The 20,403-nt window shown below is 39.4% G+C and overlaps 2 protein-coding genes across 4 annotated transcripts; one reads left to right on the plus strand and one right to left on the minus strand.

The window, feature by feature from the left end:
• Positions 1-388: 388 nt before the first annotated feature.
• On the minus strand, positions 389-8,621 carry slc22a18 (solute carrier family 22 member 18). The gene is made up of 10 exons (XM_022747973.1): positions 8,454-8,621; positions 7,374-7,471; positions 7,082-7,227; positions 6,660-6,792; positions 5,833-5,945; positions 2,789-2,899; positions 2,290-2,390; positions 2,076-2,177; positions 1,257-1,377; positions 389-983 (listed from the first exon to the last, which is right to left on the minus strand). Exons 1-10 carry the CDS (start codon positions 8,607-8,609, stop codon positions 796-798), a joined length of 1,269 nt encoding a protein of 422 aa, XP_022603694.1. The 5' UTR covers positions 8,610-8,621; the 3' UTR covers positions 389-795.
• Positions 8,622-8,998: 377 nt separating this feature from the next.
• On the plus strand, positions 8,999-18,626 carry LOC111223732 (very-long-chain (3R)-3-hydroxyacyl-CoA dehydratase-like). Of its 3 annotated transcripts, XM_022747995.1 has the most exons (12): positions 9,033-9,067; positions 9,941-10,116; positions 11,236-11,281; positions 11,433-11,506; positions 12,728-12,892; positions 13,173-13,224; positions 13,370-13,480; positions 14,887-15,014; positions 16,532-16,644; positions 16,730-16,836; positions 16,949-17,080; positions 17,806-18,626. In XM_022747995.1, exons 2-12 carry the CDS (start codon positions 10,036-10,038, stop codon positions 17,880-17,882), a joined length of 1,086 nt encoding a protein of 361 aa, XP_022603716.1. In that variant the 5' UTR covers positions 9,033-9,067; positions 9,941-10,035; the 3' UTR covers positions 17,883-18,626. The 3 variants fall into 3 exon arrangements, with proteins under 3 accessions (XP_022603724.1, XP_022603716.1, XP_022603707.1); XM_022748003.1 differs by lacking the exon at positions 9,941-10,116 and having other exon boundaries at positions 8,999-9,067; XM_022747986.1 differs by lacking the exon at positions 9,033-9,067 and having other exon boundaries at positions 9,705-10,116.
• The last annotated feature ends 1,777 nt before the right edge of the window (positions 18,627-20,403 follow it).

Genomic DNA, 20,403 nt, shown 5'->3' on the forward strand with positions numbered 1-20,403 from the left:
GAAAAGTAACTAGTATGTGTCAGATAAATGTAGTACAGTAAAAACGTACTATTTCTCCCTGAAATATATAGAGCAGAAATACAGAGTAGCAACGTGAAGTGGAAGTACCTTTAAACTGCACTTAAGCACCAGTATTTGAGTAAATGTACTAAGTTACTTTCCACCAGTGGCGCTGGTCGTGTTGTCTCTACAGACTGGGACAGTGTATGCTTTCTAGCTTGGACTTCATATGATTAAACACTTGTAGTTTCATCATTCTTTAAGACAAAGTGACTCTCTGCTCCTATTCAATGCAAAAGAAAGTAAGGAATACATTACTGCCTTTAAATGAATTAACGTACAAAAATAAAATCATCTTTAAAGGTTTAATGAAAAACAATGACACATGAAAAAATAAACTTTCAATAAAAATTGAAAATTGTTCTGATATATAATTATATTCAATTAAAAATGATTAATTGGTCCATTAATTGATACTTTTTATGATGTATAATAAAATCTATGTATCAACAAAATGACTGGAATCTGTATCTCTATTGTGAGTGAGAATGATCAACCCTGGAAAATAAAACTCTCCTCAGGTGAAATGAGGGCTTTGCTGCCATCTAGTGGTTTGTTTCTGCCTCAGAAACACAGTGAAAATGCTAAACTGTTGGCCTTATCGCGCCATGTAAACGACTGCGGCACAGTGCTCTGAGTATGTGCAATTGTAGAAATAATTGTTCCTAAAATCAAATACTGATTTCCTCTGTTAGGCTTTGGACAATTTGGAGCTTTTCAAAAAACTAAGTGATTTCATTCCTTCTGCTCGGCCAACTTCTTTGGCCGACGCAGCAGCAGATAAACAAACACAACAATATTCACAACAAACTGGATTAGGCCTAAAGAGGAAACGCCATAGTTCACATACAGGAAGCCGCCAGCAGTCGGGCCAACCGTGCGAAGCAGAGACTGAACAGATGAACACAGCCCCAGCATTGTGCCTGTGTATGAGAGCAGAGTGGGTTTGATAAATTACTGGATTAAAATAACGTAGTTATTTGCATTTTGAAATGTTATTTTAAAAAATGTTGTTTTGGCCGTGTTTGTGTGATTTAAATTGTGTGTTGTGTGTATTTTTCCCTCCTTCAGCTGTAATCAGATGCTGTCACACAATGAGTGATTAAAATGCTGCTTTGCAAAATGAAAGTTTTTGTTTTTGATTATTAATGTCACCATTAACATCGTCAGTTCTGTGCTGTGCCGGGTGACCTCACCTGTGTCCGAGGACGGTACGCTCTTGGTGAGCATGCTGTCTGTGATCACATTAAACACACTGAGAGAAAACATCATGGGGATGACGGTGAGGCAGAAGTGGAACACATTCTGCATGTAGGCCTGCAGGAAGAGAGACATTTCAAAATAAAAGTTTCTTAGATTATTTTCATTATTGGGTAATTACAGTAATTCTAATTAAAATTTGTTTGCTAAAAATGACAAATGCTAATCACTTCAGCCTGGTGCTGCAGAGCATCACTGTAGTCCAGACTTAAATACCTCACAACCATTGGACTGATTATCATGAACATTTGTGCAGACATTCATGGTTCCCAGAGGATGAAGCCTGACAACTGACTTTTCTTCTAGCGCCACCATCAGGTTGACATTTGTGGCTTCAGGTGAGATGTTTTGACAGCTGATTGATGGTTTGCCATGGAATTTGGTTCAGGCATGCATGATCCCCAGAGGATGAACTTTGCAACACTTTCAAAACAAAATTTCAGTCTGTCTAAAACTTTGGCTTATGATCAAGTATTTGTAAAACTAATGCCTCAGCTGTAACTCATTTACTGCTAATTAGCAAATGTTAGCATGCTAACACACTTAACTAAGATGGTGAAGACGATAAACAGAAAGAAATAAGAAAAAACTAAATGAAGGAAGAATGTAGGAATGAAATAAAAAGGTGGATATGAGAAACAAGGAACGCAGTAAAATAAGAAACAAGGAAATAAGAAAGTTGAGTAAATTTCTCTCATCACGCTGAAATAAAGGTGTTTTTAGATATCCTGGAAAATGTTTTTTTTTGTGTTTACCTGAGCCAGTCCCACCAAAGAAGAAACTCCGATGGACAGAAGCAGCAGCGAGCTCTCGGAGTATCTCGCCGTAAGTCGACCGATCACTCCTCCCTGAATAACCTGAACAAACATCCAGAGTTTTACAGTCTGATATCATCCTGAGCTGCTGCATGTAACAAAGCACCGAAATTATAATCAACATGTCTTGGATTTCATTTTGAGCAAAACGTACCATTTGGACGATGCCAAAGTAGGCCATCAGATAGCCATTCTGCTCAGGTTGCAGCTTGAAGATGTCCAGCGCGATGATCGAAAACATCACTTGAAAAATGCCTTTGGAAAAAGAAGAGCAATTCTTCTGTTTACTTTGCACATTTTTCCCCCCAACATTTCTGATTACTTGACACTTTTCAAGCCGACTTTGCGTATGTCATTTGTTTTGTAAATAAAAGATGGATGCATTTGAAAAAAGGATGTATGTTAAATCCAAATCAATTTGCTTTACCTCACCAGATCTCTGATACATCTCAAAGTTATTTCATGCATTTTTGGTGCTTGCATTACCTTTTTATTTAAGCTGCCTCAAAATAATCGCAGAAGAAAAATGAATGTATGTAATGAATTAAACAACATCCACTGAAAACTGTTACATTCACTGTAGTTAAACAGCTTTGCAGAAAAACTGAGGAGCTAATAATGAAAACAAAGTAAAAAAAAAAAAAGACTCTCACCTGACGGCAAGCCTGCGACTATCTTCACAAGAAAAGTTGCAGTCACACCTGGAAACTTCGTCAGTCTTATGATCTCTCCCACGTTGAATATTGACTTTCTTTTGTTCTCACCTGCAGCAGATTCAAAGGGAAAGACTGAAACTGATGTACAATTACACAAACAATACCTGTCAGATAACAGCAGGTCCAATCAAACAACCACAGCAAGATAAATTTGTTTGAGCAGCGCACAAGCAGAAGTGTACCTCATGCAAAATTATATCATGAGTTAAACCCATTTTTTCAATCCCTGGGAACAATAAAGTGGTTTTAATAAACACACACAGGTGTACTGCTGTGTGTTCTTAGCATTTCAAATTAAAATCTAACAAATTATGTTACAAAAAGGTTCATAGTAAATGGTTTAAGTCTGTTTTGTTTAATTCATACCATGCTTGTCATATTTACAATGTTACACTGACAGAAATCACAAAGAATCAGATCAGTATCAGGTCAAATGAATTTATTTATATAACAGTTTGTAAATATAGCAGGCTGGTAAGGTCCACAATTACATTTTTGTTCCTACAATCCTTAAATCGGACTGCAGTTGGACCTCACTTAATACTGTGGAGGGATGGGACTGTTTTATTTTGTCTCCGGTCTTCAGGTAGAGCTTTCGGAGGACGGGTGAGGGGCTGGACTGGCTTGATTTGTCTCCACAGGACAGGTCGACCTTTTTTGTCCTCTTGGCCACTCTCTTCTGCAGTTTTTCAGCGCGGTGCACCTTCTTGATGTCTGCTAATTCTTTGCTCAGTTTTTCAGTCTCACTTCTGTACATGTTCCTCTCTGCTGTCACTGCCTTCAGCTTATCTTTTTGGCCTCTGACCGTCACCTGGCACTGATGAAGCTGCGCTGACACCTGTGTCAGGTTTTGCTTCAGCTCCTCACACTGCTTCAGTGTTTTCCTCAGGTCTTCGGTCTGGGTGATCAGCTCTTTCTGTAAGGACTCGATCTTTCGGAGAGGCACGTCTTGGGGAGGTTTTCTGAACATCTGAGGTCTTTGCTGGAGGATTACGATTTTTTTCCCCATCTGTTCCTCGACAATGTGACAAATTTTGCTTTCTTTGAGCTTCTCCTTCTGGGTGTGAAGCTTTTCCTCACACTTTCGGAGCTTCCGCTTCTGATCCTCTGAATCGCTTTCCATGAGGACCCTCTCCTTCTCCAGTTTCAGACTGTCCTGCTTGAGAAGATGGATTTGCTTCATATGCTCTTTGCACTGGCCATCCTTCAAGGTCAGGCTTGACTGCACGACGGTCACTTTGTCACGCAGCTCTGAGCATTCATTTTGGCATCGCAGCCACTTGTCGCTCAGGCCATCTCTCTCTTTGATGGCCTGGTCCAGTTGCTCCTTCAGGTTGTGCTGCTCTGCCCTCTGTTTGACAGCACCCTGTTTTAATGACTGCAGCTCATTCTTCACTGACTCAAGGTCCTCCTTGAGGTCCTCATTCTGCTTGCAGCCCCTTTTCAGGTCCGTTTTCTGAATCCTGATCTTCTTACCCAACACTGACAATTCATTCTTGTGGTGCATCAGCTGGTTCCTCAGGTGGTCTCTGTTTTTGATCACCTGGTGGATTCTTTGATGTTCTGCCTTGAACTGTTCAGCATCAGTCGTCAGAGCCTCAACTTTCTTCTTGAGGACCGTGTTTTCCCTCTCAAGGGTCTGATTTTTCTTCTGCATGTGGGCGTATTCCCGCTCAGCATCAGGAAGGATCGACGATAAGACATAATGATGATAGGCTGACATGGGGCCAGTCTTTTGTGAATTCTTGTCGTCATCGTCAAATGTCACTTTTTTGAAGGACTCCATCTTTCCAGTTGATTTCTGCAGTCTGACACTGGTTCTGAATCAGACACGAAATGTGCAGTTTTCTATCTTCTGTCTGTGACTATGACGTCAGAGAATTCCAACAGAATGTGATGCAGTAAACACAACTGAATTCTAATCTACTATTCTAATCTAATCTAATCTAATCTACAGCCTCGATTGGCATTAAACTCTCCGTGATGAATCATCAACAAAGAATATTAGGGCAGCAAATAGCAATTATCGTCAATAACGATCAATCAGCTGATTGCTTTTTCCAATTACTCGATTAATTATTTAGCCTGTGAAACGTCTTGAAATGTTGTTTTGTCCAGTCTAAAGTCCAAATAACCAATAACATTTGGTTTACAATGACAGGACAAAGAAAAGCAGCGAATCCTCTCATTTGAAAGGAATCAGAGAATAATTTACATTGTTTCACTAATTTTGCTTGAAAATGAAAATAAATTCCTCTCCAGATCTGTTTTAAACTATATGAAAATACTCTGTTGCTTGTTTCTTTTGTTTCTTTTATTGTTTTTTATGTTAATTTGTAACTGGCAGTGGCTGACACAGTGTTAGTGGTTGTACTATTGCAAACTCTCGCTCTCTGTATTGACAAGGTTTCAGGTTTATTCTGCCAGATATATATGAGGGAAAGGTTAAGTACGGCTCCAAAGGTACATTTCAGCAAGAAACATCCAATCACCGAGCTTAAGACTGTGTTACGTGCGCTCGGAGCTAAAGGTAACACCTTTGCGAAACTGCCGGTACGAATTTTTGGTCAAATTCTGGGTCAGTTTTAGATGAATTCAGGAGCTATGGCGCTGTGTTGAGTTCACAAATTCAACAACAAAACATTCTGAATTTGCCATCACTCTGATTCACACCTCTAACTGGCTCGTTCTCCATGGCAACAGCAGCAAAGGCTCCTGGGTACTGCAGTATTTTTCAAAATGAGTTTTGAAAAATTCAGTTAAAGGAGGACTGATTCATTCACAACGACATCTACATTTTCTCTTCAAGAAATGTATATTTTGTGGTTTCATTTGGACTTAAGTTGGAAACTCAATGATACAAAACACTGTCTCACCCCTGCCTCCTAATGCCGGTGTGCCATAAGCCTGAACATCAGCATTTTATACAAATTCCCAAACGGCACGACACATTAGGCGAAGCGGACGGAAGTGTGTCTTACTTTCTGTGTTGGCTCTTGGAGTTTGAGCTTTAGTAGTTTTTGGGATAAACTTTAATACCAACAGTAAACTGAAGGTACTCCCCACAGCACCAAAACATGCGGTAAATGCCTCCCTGGGAAATACAAAGTGAAAGCAGCGTTAGGTGGACAAATATTTTTGGACATTTTAGGTGTAAATGTTAAAATACTACAAAAACATACACATAAACATTTCAACATGTATCATTGTCGTTTCTATTGCATTTCCATGTTCAGTTAAAGCAGTCACAACTTATTTTGGTCACTTTAGAACAAGCCACAAACATAGAGTAGTAAAATCTGTTAATACTTTTGCTTTTCAAAAGAACATACTGTCATTTTCCACCTGTGAACGTTAGTAGTTGTCCTGGAACAAATGCTTTCTCACTTTTCATTGTTGCAGTTGCAGACGTGACTCATCCACGAGTGCATTCACATGCTCACTAATATCCTTGTTATGATTAGAGTTTTGGAGTATCTGCTGCATATGTACACGTCATGTCCTGGTTTCAGAAATCTGGTTATCCTACCTGGAGTATTTTGATATAAACTAGAATACTGCGACATGTTAACTCCTAATCCTGGATACTTGTGCGTATGTGGATAAAAGAGCTGCCCAGTGTGTAATCAAAAGTAAAAGTAAAGCTCCTGTTAATTTGAATCACTGGCTTTTAGAAAGACTTAGCGATTGGTTGTTTCTTATCATAACCATCTGTGGAACACGAGCAGCCTCTCACTGCTTGTACCAACGTGTTAACCTCTCCTCTCTGCAGCACAAACACACAACACACACACACAGTGACACTCACCCGTAGCGTGTGTTAAGATGTCCGCCCAACGTGGAGCCGGCGATCATACCGACACCAAAACACAGACCTAGTTTTGATAAAGCATCTGCGCGTTTCTCAGGTTCTGAAAGGTCTGCAACAACCATCTGAGACGCTGCAGAGAGGAGAGGGGTACAGAAAAAAAAAAAAAAAGCAAATGAAAGCCGTTCTACTTTCATGGTAATAAATAAAAAATAGAATTAGGATGAAATGGTATTTGATCAGAGAGTTTAGGTCACAGCAGGAGAACAGCGCACGTGGGGGGAAACCTTTAACTATTCTATACATTTCAAGGTTGGGTGTAATGTGCACTATTGTAGAAGGTTTAGCTACAAAGTTATCAAAGAAATAAAGTGGGGAGGGATTATGATGAGTGAGGAAGATTGTAGATGAGTGGTGCTCACCAGGCAGGACATGCATGAAGACTGTGGGGATTTTGTGGATGAACAGCATGGCAGGATGGTCTGCTATGGCCAATAGCAGAAAGAAAACAATAGTTGAAGCACAGGCCAGAGACAAAGCCACTCGTGCCCCGAAGAGATCTGCAAACCTGTTAACAAAACAAAACCCAGAGAACACACAAAACAAAAATAGCGTCGGTCTCTAATGTCGCCCTGTGAAACACATACGGAACAATCTCCATGCAGGTCTGCGACTGTGCATATAACAACACTGTCTACATTGAATTGAACTTACCTTCCAAACATAGGACCCCCGAGCAGCTGAATGATGCCCACCATGGTTTGCAAATAACCAAACCACAAAGTGTCGAAGCCAAGTTTCTTTGCCAAATACTACACAGAGACATAATGAAAATACTGACATTAAAATACACACAATCATACGTAGCATGTTGATATACTTATAACAGTGGGTATGCTATAGGAATCAGCTGATTTTTATGGTGGTGTAGCGCAACAGTACATCCACTGTCATGCCCATAGGGATAACTGAATCAGCAAGTAAACACATGCATCTGGAGTGAAGCTCGTCAATAAAGTCTTTATAACACATTTAAAAAACTGAAATCTGAGCAATATTTTTATATTCATATTTTCATTTCATTCCATCCTCTTTTCTTTGAGAAAATGAATGATCACTGTGGCTGCTACATGACATGAAGGTGGTACAGGTGTTACCAGCTCACCTTTAATGACAGTGAGTTTCATATTTGAGGAAGGCGGTCACAGGAATTAATCTCCCTTTGTACTTTTTTGAATCATGCATGACTCCAGAGTTTAATGTGAACTTTGAGGACACAGTTTTAAGGAGCTGTTTTTTTTTTTTTTTTTGTATTTTATTTTACATAACATACACAGTAGCCATATATGCTCTATGTAGTGCAATATTGTGATATATTGCGTCTTGTAATTTCCATTTCTGCCACATGAAATCACTAACTAGAGGTGTGTTTCACCTTTCACGTGTCTTGTAATTTCCATTTCTGCCACATGAAATCACAGCCACCGGCCGGGCTCTAGTCCCAAGGTAATAACGCACAATGGGAAAATGTTGTTGTTATCAGGGATGACAGATGGTCTCTGCAGCATTTATTAGATGCAAGTGTGTATTACATGACTGGTTATCTGATTGCATACATGTTCGCCCCCCACGATCTTCGCTGTAAGCAGTGAAAGTATTCAATACCACAGTGCAACTGAAAATACTTCATTACAAGGAAGAAGTACAATGAAACTGATATTTAGGTGCAACTTTCACATTCACGGGAGGCACGGAAATATCGGCTTCCTGTTCTGACATAACAGATATACTTACAGGGGTAACAGAAAACTGCAAAAACATCCATGTTATATCCAGAGCAGCGATGAGGTAAACGATGTAAATGGTTTTCATCTTCTTCTTCTGCTGGTCTGCTGCTGCTCCGGGGGCTCCTTCGCTCGTTTCACCTCTTTGACTCATGTCGACGCTCATAGAAATCACACGTAAAGCCTTCGGCAACGTTAATGTAAGACTCACTGTGTGACAGAAAGTAACAGTCGGTGGAAGTCGTGACTAAAACTGAAGTCCGATTTCTCGTCCGGTAAAATACCCTTTAACCTAGTGAACTTTTACATAAACAAGAAAACCTAACGCCGGTTGCACTTTGGAGCAGACAAGCGACGAGGAGGCGTTACCGATGTTAGATGTTAACGTTAGCTAGTTACGACAAAATATAATCCATAATGGGAAAACTGAAGTGTTTGGCTTAAGCATTGTTCACCGGGACGACTAGACCTATCCGTGAGACCAACCCCTGTCCAAAACACCGTTAAAACGAGCCGAGCGAACATGAACGTTCCTCAGAGAAAATCCCACTGAGAATGTTGAAGTTTTCCACACCGATGCGTTCAAGTCCCCTGCTGAGGTCGCACCTTAAAACCTGTCATGAGGTACTCGCTCATTTTTGGTTTTGGTTTGGGGTGAAACTTGGGGCTGCAACGAACAAATATTTTCAATCTCGATTGATCTGCAGAGTATTTTGTCCATTAAGGACCAAAGACATAATGGATTAATCGACAATATATAGTTTTTGAACATAATGGCAGAAAACAAAAATACACAAAACGTGAAGGAAGTAGAGGTAGTTCTAATTTGTCGGGGTTCATTACGCCGTCATTCGTGTTTCCGTGGTCAGTGCGCGACCGATCAAATGTTTACGGTAGTTGCAGTGAAACAGCTCTGGGGAGCTGCTGGAAATGACTTTTAAATACGATCTCACGTGTGTTGGACAGATGTTACCGGTATACTTTCACATTAATTATTTCCGGAATCGAATCAAAATGAAATTTCGTTTCGTATATAGTATAATATAGTCGGCCAGAGCTACTACACGTCCCACCAAGAAGTACTTCCGGATTTCAAAGTAAAAGATGACGTGGGGTTTCGTTTCTAATATTTAATTTTAATGAAGTACTTTTACTGTGTAGTTTTTTTAAGCAATCCGAAATCAAAGTCTCTTCCAAAGACCAAAAACAAGCCTTTTCGCCTAAATCTGATTCGGGATAATAATAAAAAACTATTTCTTCCATTCACAAGCATGATATTTTTGTACTTTAAACTTCTTATATGGCATGCAAAAATACTTTGAAGTACTTTCACTGTGTAGTCTTTCAAGCTGGCTTGAGCACAGTTATCATAACTTAAAATTTGAAAAAACTTTAATTTTAGGGTTCTTATTTTGAAGTCTGTGAGCGACCTCCTCCCGGAAGTATGTTCCATCATCTAGTCCGACATCCACTCTGTTGTGTGTGTGTGTGTGTAAGGGTTGGCAGAGCGTCAAATGAGGACCTCATTTCACCAGTTTGAGTAAACTTCCCCAGTATTTTGGCATGTTGATATCAGAAAACACGGAGTGACAATGCAGATCCTGACTCCTCATGTTTACTGGGCTCAGCGTCACGGAGAGATTTATCTCCGGGTGGAACTGAGCGATGCCAAGGTAGGACAGTCCACAACATCCAGCCGGCTGTTTTCAGCCCTAACTTACACCGACTTGTCTGTTTACGGCTCAGATAATGTTTTTAAATTACTCTTATTTTCATTTTCTAAATGTTGTGGACGCAACGTTTGGTAATGTGTTCTCCGCTGTGATGTACAGCAGATACTGTTAGCCTAACTGTTAGCTAAGTGATGATGTAGCTACAGCTTAAGGTGGCTAAACTAACCCCAAATGTTGCTTTGTGAAGGCCAAAAGAAAATAAATGAATGTGCATTTGTTCCTTGTTCAGAAACGTATATATTTGTTTTGGCGACATAAATACCACAATTTAAGGTGGTGCTGTTAACCGTGTATTGGGGCTCGGGCTCATATAACTATCGGTAACGTTTTTTAAATATCGTAAAGAAGTTTGTTGTTCAAATTAACAATACTAAACAACACTACCTCCCTCATTGATTTCTTAATTACTTGAAAATAACAGCTGTGAGTGATAACTTTAATTTGACTGCCTTCTTTTGTTGCTGCACTCTCATTAAAGTTACCAAGCCCAGCTCTGTACAGGATGCATTTAGGTGTTAATTATTTATGTCGTCCAATAAAAATATTTATTAAGAATGATTTGACTTTTGGGTGGGTTTTGTCTTTGCCTCAGCCCCGAGTCTGTCACTTACCTCTTTATTATTGTGCAAGTGTTTGATCAGTAACATGAAACACAGGTTCTTCTCCTCCTCTACATTTGCAGGTTCAGACTTCTCCATCCTCATCCTGCATCTGTTAGATGGATGTCTTATAAAAGATGCATGACTTTTACTGGAGTTGTGGATCTTATTTAGTCCCTTAGGAGCTAGATAACTGAAACAGGCTGACAGAAGAACACTTGTCATATTACACATATTGGGCCCTTTTATATCAGTGAGGATAGACTACATATAAGAATGTTCTCTCAGTATAATGCAGCAAAAACTAACACGTTGGTGTTTTTAATCTTTTTGTGGAATTTGTCAAGAATAAGAAAAATATAGAATATCACCTGACTTACCCTTTAATTTCCACCTCATAGTATGTGCATCGTGCGCGCCAGTGTCAGGTGGGTTGTGACGATATCTTTGTGTTTTTCAGAACCTTGACATCAGCCTGCTAGAAAACAACACACTTCAGTTCAGAGGTTCGTATTTAAGTAGTAGTTCGTACTTAAGTTTCAAAGATATTCCCAAGAACTTTCACATTGTTTTTGGGATCTGTTATGACAGCACAACATACATGTAAAGTCTAATATTATTATAATATAAAACTGTAATCTTAATATTGTTCCACAGCACAGGGCCATGGAGCTAAAGGAGATAATGAATATGAGTTCAGTTTGGAGTTCCTGCGACCTGTCAGATCTGAGGTATTGATCTTTTATTCATCTATTGATTGTTATATTGAAATGCACTGTTTTTTCCCAATTGTAATATGATTTACATTTTTGGAACAAAATCAGAACTAGAATGGCACTCAGTAGAGCCCAGACCTCCTCCAAAGCCAAACAATCCTACACAGGCCTTTCGGGTCTGTCAGAGTGTTAAGGAAAACAAATTGGTTGGTACAAATTGGTTTGGCACTTTTTTTGTGTAATCCTGCTGACAAACAAGCCAAAAAAAAGACACAGGTGAAAACATAGCCTGTACAGAGGGCCAATTATTGATTGAGTTTATTTTCCTAGAGTGTCTGATATTAACTATTTGGCGTACTTGTAGTCGTACACTATTATCTCTTACTGTGTTATCTTTCAAAGACAAATTGCAGCGGTGTTATTTGTATGTTTGGTGTAAATTTCAGTGTGGTCAGTCACCAACCTCAAACTCTACTTTAGGATAACTTGAATAAATGAATATCTAAAACAAAAATAATGGCATTTAACCAAAAATAAAAACCTACCAGATTCCTGTCTCGCTTTTATCATAATCTACCAATAAGTTTTTTGTACAGTAGCACACTTCATGTTTTTATCTTGCTGCTCAGATGAAAAATCCAGTTTTATCATAAGTGGAGTGACTGCATGATAATGCGTCGTGGCGCTGATTTAGTGGGAGTACCAGCTAGAAGTGGCTGCAGTCAAGTCAAGGTGAATACTGATTGAAAAACGCCTCCCAGCTGAAGTGCAGCTTGATTAGCTGGTATACTACGGCCTGGGACTTTCAGCCACTTTACTATCAGGGAATTTGTTTGGGAGACAATGCAGCAGGTTTTTATTGCACCCCTCAACTAAAAGGGATGTAGATGAAGTTTGCCATATTTAGGGCTTGGCAGAATGACTTAAGATAAGACCTGTGATGTCTGATGATGGTCATTTGAAATACATGTCACAAAGTTGTGTGTCTTTTCACCATCCGAGGTTACTGTCCGATATAATGTACTTACAGCATGAGTCACAGTCTCTTTGAGGGATACACAACAACAAACTGTTTTCACACCACACCTAGTCACATTATTTCTCTGCCTCATGTTTTTTTCCGTAAAGAAACCTTATACGATTTCCTAACACTGTGTGTGTGTGTGTGTGTGTGTGTGTGTGTGTGTGTGTGTGTGTGTGTGTGTGTGTGTGTGTGTCCATCATGGCGGACTCCAGATCAACCACAAGTCCACCCAGCGTCAGGTTGACATCAAGATCAAGAAGCAGGAGGAGCACTGGTGGGACCGGCTGACGCTGCAGGAGAAGAAGCCTCTGTTTCTGGCTCCTGACTTCGACCGCTGGCTGGACGAGTCCGATGCCGAGATGGAGCTTCAGGCTAAAGTAGGAACTTGAAAATCACATTTATGAATTTAGAATCTTGTTTTTGTTTTTTAAATGGTTCCCCTATAAAAGAGTAAAGTCTTCTTCCAACTCATTATGTTTAATTTGAAGCACCAAACAAAATGAATTCAGTGCCTTAGAACAAATGAGGGATATGACAGATCAAAATTCATTCAGTCACTCATCAGTTCAGAGTAATTAAAGCAATTGAAGCCGTCTGTTCTTTATGTAAAATGTTTGGTCATTGCAAAGTGAGATTTGATAGTGTGATTTCTTTCAGGAGGAGGAGAAGATAAACAGGATCAGTGTGGAATCGAGAGTTCGTAAAGACCGTGAGTCACACTGAGTTCTTCATCATACAGAAGATGTTTCTAGTTTTCTAATTAGATGAATTCACATCGTCTATCCTCCAGGAGGAATGTAGCAGTTGTGTTATTAGCATTAGTTGATTGTAGTTATTGTCTTCTGTTTCCTCAGCCTACCTCGGTTTGAAGAAAGGCTACTTGTTTATGTACAACCTTGTGCAGTTCCTGGGATTCTCCTGGGTCTTTGTCAACATGACTGTTCGACTCTTCATTCTTGGTCAAGGTTTGTAAAAACAAAAAAAGAAAAAAAAAGAAAATGCAGTCAGTTTATGAAGTGAAGCTAAGTTTGAAAAGTAAAAAAGTTTGTGCGATCCCTGATTCCACAAGGTAGCCCCCTGCTTGTCGAAGTTGCAGTCATTTGGTTACATGCAGATTTTTAGATTCTGTTGCACAAACTGGAGACATTTGATGAAGATTTTTGTTTGTGCTGGAGCTGTGAAAACAAACAAAAAAAGTAAGACTGCATAAAATTCTGTGGAGTTGAAAGGATAGTTTCTTTCAGGCTTGATAGCATCATACTCAACAAGTTCGTTGCTGAGATCTTTGAGCATATCAAACTCGAAGGATCAAGAAACGCACCAGTCTATGTGGATTGTAAACAAACCAACAGAATAGCCAGATTATCTAAACCACTTTTTATTAGGACGTAAAATGTAAAGTGAGTCCATCTCAAATGTCAGTAGTAAACCCTCATTGCACAAGAAAACTGTGTGCACAACTAAGGTGAAGTTTTTACAAGACGTTTACTGATTTTTACAATGAACACTTTACTGTACACATTCGTTTGGCCATCCTGCGGGTTTGTGACTGCTGGCGTTTCTTGCCCTATCTGACTTTTTGATGACGTCTCCATGTTTCCCGATCTCAACAATTAACATGACTACAGTGTAATAACTGAGAGAATAGATGCCCAACTGTGCAGATGAGATCCCTAATAATCTCCCCGTTTTGAATCTCATTTAGAACTATTTTTTTTTAAAGATCATAAGTGTGGTTTTGTGTGTTTTAGCCTTTCCTACAAAAACATAATGTGCATTTTAGGATTGACTTCCTACCTTCCAGTCAGTTAATTTCAGTGTGCCATAAAAATCAGCTTGCAGAGACATGAAACAGGTAATCCATCACAGTTTATATTTAGTCACCCTGTTGTCGGTTACATTGTTCTTGTGCTTTATTCAATACATCACATAGATCTAGGTAAAAGAGAAAACGAGAACACTCAATGTGAAACAGTTGAGTAGAAGCAGAATTGGCAGACTGTAGAGGGATGGACTAAATAAAGATAAAAACAGGGATTAAAATAAAAGCAATTGTACTTTTAAATAGCTTTTGAATTTTATGGACAGAAAAAAAATTAATTACTGGATGACAGTTTTTGCGTGAGTGTTAATGGAACACAAAAACAGAAAAGATGCAAACACAATTAGCACCACTGTGCAATAACATAAAACAAACAGGAGAGACAAGGGTCTGTGTTTTTTGTTTGTGAGGAGCTATTCACAGATCAGCTCATTTGAATAGAAACAGGAACACGACTGTACAGAGCCGGGATTTGTTTTGCAAATGATGAGGATTATGGATAGTGGCTCATGCAATGTGCTGTTTGTTTCTCTCTCTTGCCCTCATTAGACTCATTCTACGATACCTTCCACACCACAGCTGATATGATGTATTTCTGTCAGATGATGGCCATGCTCGAGGTCATTAATCCCTTGTTGGGTCTGGTGAAGACTGGATTTTTTCCTGCTATGATACAGGTAAGACAGGGGAGACGGTCGCTTCTCATTTTTATTACAACCTTCTTCATCTTCAACCATGAAGATGAAAACTGAAGCAACAGCATAACACAGAGGTCATCAAAAAATACAAAGTATGTTTATTGCAAAGTGTAAAAGTATGAAAAAAAAATATATCCACTATAATTAAGACAGCATCCAGTTGCTGCTGCTGTAACAGCCTCCACTCTTCAAGTTTCGGGGTTTCCACCAGATTTTGTAGCCTGGCTGCAGGGATTTGCTGTCATTAGGCGATAAGGCCTGGTTAGTGTCCCGGTTCATCCAGAGGGTGATGGATGGGGTTGAGGTTAAGGACTCAGGTACGTCCACACTAAACTGGGGGAACTATTTCTTTACAGAGCTGGTTATGCTCATGTATTTGAAACAGGAAAGGACCTTCATCAAAAATGTTGCCACAAAGTTGGAACAACACTGTCGTCTATTGTCTAGTCAATTTTTATTTGTATAGCGCCAATTCACAACATAAGTTATCTCAAGGCACTTTCCAAATAGAGCAGGTCTAGACCTTCTCTTTACAATATTATTTACGGAGACCCAACAATTCCCACCAAGAGCAAGCGCTAGGCAACAGTGGCAAGGAAAAACTTCCTTTTAAGAGGCAGAAACCTCGAGCAGGACTGGATTCAGGGTGGGCAGCCACCTGCCTCGACTGTCGTCTAAAACGCTACTGTGGTGTAGTATTAAGATTTGGCTTAATTGGGACCTACAGTAGTATATAGTCTAAATGATATGTGGACATGGAGAAATTTAGTTAGTGATAATGGGGTGTACATTCATAATCCAGCGTCAGAGTTTCATAGCAGGTCATGTGCATTTATAATATGCCCAAACTAATAGTGTTCAGTCTTCCAGTCACTGTGTGACAGAGAGAGATGGTGGTGGTGAGCAACAGCTTTGCTAGATCTGAAAATAGGGACTTTAAGCAGCGGCGTTTGAAGTGGCGGCTACGGCCCCTATATACATTCCAACACGTTGCTGTAGTAGTGGAAATCAAAGACCACTAAGCAATATTTAACTCTAACAATGGCTACTTCACTACTTCAGGAAACCGAGGCCGTTCTGCACATTGTTACAATACGTATGTCTCTTAAAATGGCTCAAGAGCAATTGATATTTGCTTTAATATCAAATGAAGACTTTGTATAAATCCGTCTGTTACTTCAGCACCACGGACAGCGTCATAGTTTTATCAATGGACAGAGGATGGCAGGTTAACAACAGTTTGTGCTGACAGTCAAATTATCATGTATCTTTAACAGATATACTCATAATCCATAAAACTACTAATTGTATAATTGATTATAAATGAAAGTGTCAAATATGACAAAAACATATAATTACGTGCTTAATCTCTAACATATCACAGGGTACGGCAAACTATTCTTTTTCCCACAGTAGAGTAGGAAGCTTCGACATAGTTTTTTCACAGAGAGGTTAATCTAAGAAAAATCCCTGTCTTCTTCCTTGTGATGCCGCAGGTTACGGGGAGGAACGTCATTCTGTTCGTCATCTTCGGCAGCCTGGAGGAGATGCAGAACAAACCTGTCGTCTTTTTCGTCTTCTACCTCTGGAGCACCATTGAGATCTTCAGGTCAGCTCAGATCACCTTTCTCTTCTCTCTGGTGAACGTATTTTGTTGCCTGCTGTGACATCAGACCTTCCGTCTCGTACACCAGGTACCCTTTCTACATGCTGGCCTGCATCGGCACAGACTGGAAGCTGTTAACGTGGCTCAGATACAGCCTGTGGATCCCTCTGTACCCGCTGGGGGTTATAGCTGAGGGTTAGTGACTAGGTTATGTCTACTGATGAAATGGAGGCGTAATTGAATGTTGGCGGCAGTCATTGTTAGTTGTTGCTGACAGTACAGTGTGTCGTTCTTTACATATTCACAGCGGTGGCTGTGATCCAGTCCCTGCCCATCTTTGATGAGACCCGTCTGTTCAGCTTCCCCCTCCCTGCAGTGCTGGGACACTCTTTGAGCTTCTCCTACAGTCTGCAGCTCTACCTGGTCCTCATGTTTCTAGGTAAGACATCCACTGACATACCACCATCCAATCTGATTCACTGTCCATGTCCCATTAAAGATATCCAACTAAAACTAACTGAAATGCACAATGCTACTTGGTAGTGCAACAGGTCAAGTGGGAAAATGACTAGACACATTTTGTGCAGTGATGGATGCTGTCGTTCCAGTCAGAGACTTTGCATAAAAAATGAATCAGTTTATTTGTCCATTTAACCGACTTTCACATGATCATTAATTTTCCATTCACTGAGAAAATTTGTCATAGTTTTTCTTTTTCAGATGTTACATATTAAATCAGTTAGAAAAAGGCAGTGATTGGATATTCTGGGTTATAGTTTTCATTGAAGAAACCATTTGTTTTTTCACTCTTTCTTCTTGAAAATAACGGAAATAATTAATTGATTATCACAATAGCTGCTGATCATTTTTTGTGTTGATTAACTAATCAATTAATCAACTAATCATTTCAGCTATACTAATCGGTTTTTATTTGGTCAAATCATATGTTTTGTGGTAACAGTGATATAATTGGATTTGAATTGTCCTGGGTAAATATCTCTCTGGAAATGCAGCACTCTTGGAGAAATGTATGCAGCGCTGAAGAAACAGGACTTTTTGGTTTAGTCTGCAGAGACGAAAAAACATCCTGCAGCCACCCAGTGAGACACACATTACAACAAACCTATCAACTGAATAATAACAAAGGTTCCCTCTCCTCTCCAGGTCTCTTCATCAATTTCCGACACCTGTACAAGCAGAGGAGGAGACGATACCGCTCAAGGAAAAGGAAAGTCCACTAACTGATCAGCACATTTAGTTTGCACACACTCTGAACTGCCGTCCACGTAAAGTTAAAGCAGCTGTTCTCTTCTTACTGCCTTTTCTCATCTTCCCTCACACACATAATCACAGTGACCTGATGGGGGGGTACTGGTCACCTTTTCTCTCCACTGGGTGAATGGTTAACCTTGTCCAGACCAAATTCTGTAAATCCTACTGTACCAGCTCTTTGCCTCCCTGTCGAATGGACAGTTAATCCAGTTTGTTTGAGTTGTTATCATATCATGTCATATGACATTATCATTATATAATGTCCATATTCACAACGGTGAAAATTAATAATGAAACCAGTGGTGACCAGTGGCAAAATTGTATTATTTATTTATGCAAATGTAAGACCAGTTCATTATTGGAAATCTAAAAGTTACTGCTCACACCTGGGGTAGAAAAACCATTTAGGAGCTGTTCCTGTTCCCAAATTGCTGCAACAGGTTTGTCGTATTTATCTTTCACAGTATTTAGAAAATCATGTCCTTCTTGGTTCAAAAATAATATTGTTAACCTCAAAACAGCTATTTAAAACATGTTTTGTACCTGTTTACAAGTCACAAATCTGTTACTGTCAACATGTTATTGCATGTGAATACACTTGAAAGCCAACACAGTTTTAATACTCTCTCTGTTGTGGTGTGTTCAAGGATGCTTCAGTATCTGAGGATTTACAATTTCCTGCAGCATTTTAATACAAGAGACAAGCAAATTCATATGAATGTCTCCCTGCTGTCCATGTTTGGTTGTTTTCCTCTGAGTATTAATGTCTGAAAACACAGCTTGTAGACAAAATCAGAAGACTGTGAATTCCCGAGCATTGGAACGTACTTCGACACACCATGAGCGTGTGTGAGTGTTCCTTGCTTTAGGTCTCTGCAAGTTGATTTTGAACTTGTAGGTTCTTGGAAAAGCAGACAGCAGTGATGTAAAGCTCATATCCTGAAACACTTTTTTTGTGGTTCTTGTATCAATAGGAAAATTATTTCATATTTTGAATGAAAACACAGTGAGATTTTTAAGTTTCAATGTTTGTTGTTTTCAGAAGTGCATTCCTAACACTGAGCCTTGGATGAAGGGATCAATCGTTTACTGCTTTGAATATTATAATGAAGCCATGCAAAGTAATGTAGAGTAAATATTGAACTTTTTGGACAGAATCACAATGTTTCATAAAGGCCAAGCCATTAGTTTTATTGGTGATTTGCAACAGACTATACGTCAACCTCATAACCTAAAAATGTTTGTTTTTTTTTTTCCCGCGGCTGCAAGAGCACGGTGGCTGGAAATGATGTAAACTGTGAATGAAAACCCATTGAAGTACAAACCCTGAAGCCCTGTGATGTGAAACCGGTCTGTGATGCTTCACAACAGAAAGCTAGGAGTACATCTGTATAATCACTGTAGCGAGCTGAGCCGATTAACTACTGGAAATCAACAAAAGCAAGATATTCAGCGGGTGTTCAGTCACTCTCTAACGTTGGTCGAGGTGTAGACGCGTCACAATTCACACCTCTGTATTTGTTCACTTTTAGCTCTTAAAATAGTTTGACAATTTGAGAAGAGAGAAAGGACTGACCTCTAGTTCATTTTTAGTGAAATATTTACCGTAGCTTGTAGCTATTATACCCAATCCGTTTTTCTTTTTGCAAAGTGCGCAAAGTTCTGCAAGATCGAGGCTGATTTCAGTTCCATGGTCCAGTTCTCTCTGGACAGAGGAGTCTCTCGCTGCTTCAACCTAATGTATTGAATTTTAAAATTTAGTTTGGTGCCACCTGGTGGTAGTATCACAAAAATACAGCAATGCATGCCACCATGGTTGTGACCCAGGAATAGAAAGCAACACTCAGATTCAATTTCCGTAGAACTTGTTTGATACTACACACAATAACAATTTAAAATGCTATAATCACATTAAAATTGTGCACCAAGGGGTTTGAAAGAAGCTGTTTGTATTTTGTTTTTAAGATAGGTGCCACTTTCTGATAAGGCACCATTTCTAAGTTTGTAATGGCTTTATTAATGGTCACTAAAATCATTTACTAAGTCGTTATAGATCAGTTATAAGCCATTAATAACAACCTTTGGTCTGACCAGTTGTGGATAATCGTCCTCCAGCACGACACTAGCACTCACATTCAATAGGGAGACTGCTCCAAGCCACCAAGTCTGCAGTTCTAATGTTTGGAAGTCATTAATAAAGGATAAGACATTTCTCAATTTGTAATAAGCCATCTGCAAAGGTCAGTCAGTGACGGATAAATGTTATTGATTAATTAAAGGCTGTACAGTGCTCCAGTCTCCCTTGTGAATTAAGAGCTAAAAAGACAAACAGTGGAAGAGGATTTTCCACAACCTGTTAACCCAGATGTTTGTCTTATTCATTAATGGCTTATAACTGACCTGTAAAGCATAGGTAAATGATTTACTAACCACTTATAAAGCCATTGATTAAATGAAGTGAAGTCATCACTTTACACTTGCACTCAATGT

This window comes from Seriola dumerili, unplaced genomic scaffold (genome assembly GCF_002260705.1).
Source record: "Seriola dumerili isolate Sdu_G_001 unplaced genomic scaffold, Sdu_1.0 BDQW01000011.1, whole genome shotgun sequence".
Taxonomy (NCBI): domain Eukaryota; kingdom Metazoa; phylum Chordata; class Actinopteri; order Carangiformes; family Carangidae; genus Seriola; species Seriola dumerili.

Coding starts and splice junctions, on each gene's coding strand:
- LOC111223732 (XM_022747995.1), top strand. CDS start 10,036: ATGCAGATCCTGACTCCTCATGTTTACTGGGCTCAGCGTCACGGAGAG. Junction 10,117..11,235: donor TGGAACTGAGCGATGCCAAG/GTAGGACAGTCC, acceptor TGTGTTTTTCAG/AACCTTGACATCAGCCTGCT. Junction 17,081..17,805: donor CCTGGTCCTCATGTTTCTAG/GTAAGACATCCA, acceptor TCTCCTCTCCAG/GTCTCTTCATCAATTTCCGA.
- slc22a18 (XM_022747973.1), bottom strand. CDS start 8,609: ATGAGCGTCGACATGAGTCAAAGAGGTGAAACGAGCGAAGGAGCCCCC. Junction 7,228..7,373: donor GGGGGTCCTATGTTTGGAAG/GTAAGTTCAATT, acceptor TTTTGTTAACAG/GTTTGCAGATCTCTTCGGGG. Junction 2,391..2,788: donor AGTCGCAGGCTTGCCGTCAG/GTGAGAGTCTTT, acceptor CTTTTTCCAAAG/GCATTTTTCAAGTGATGTTT.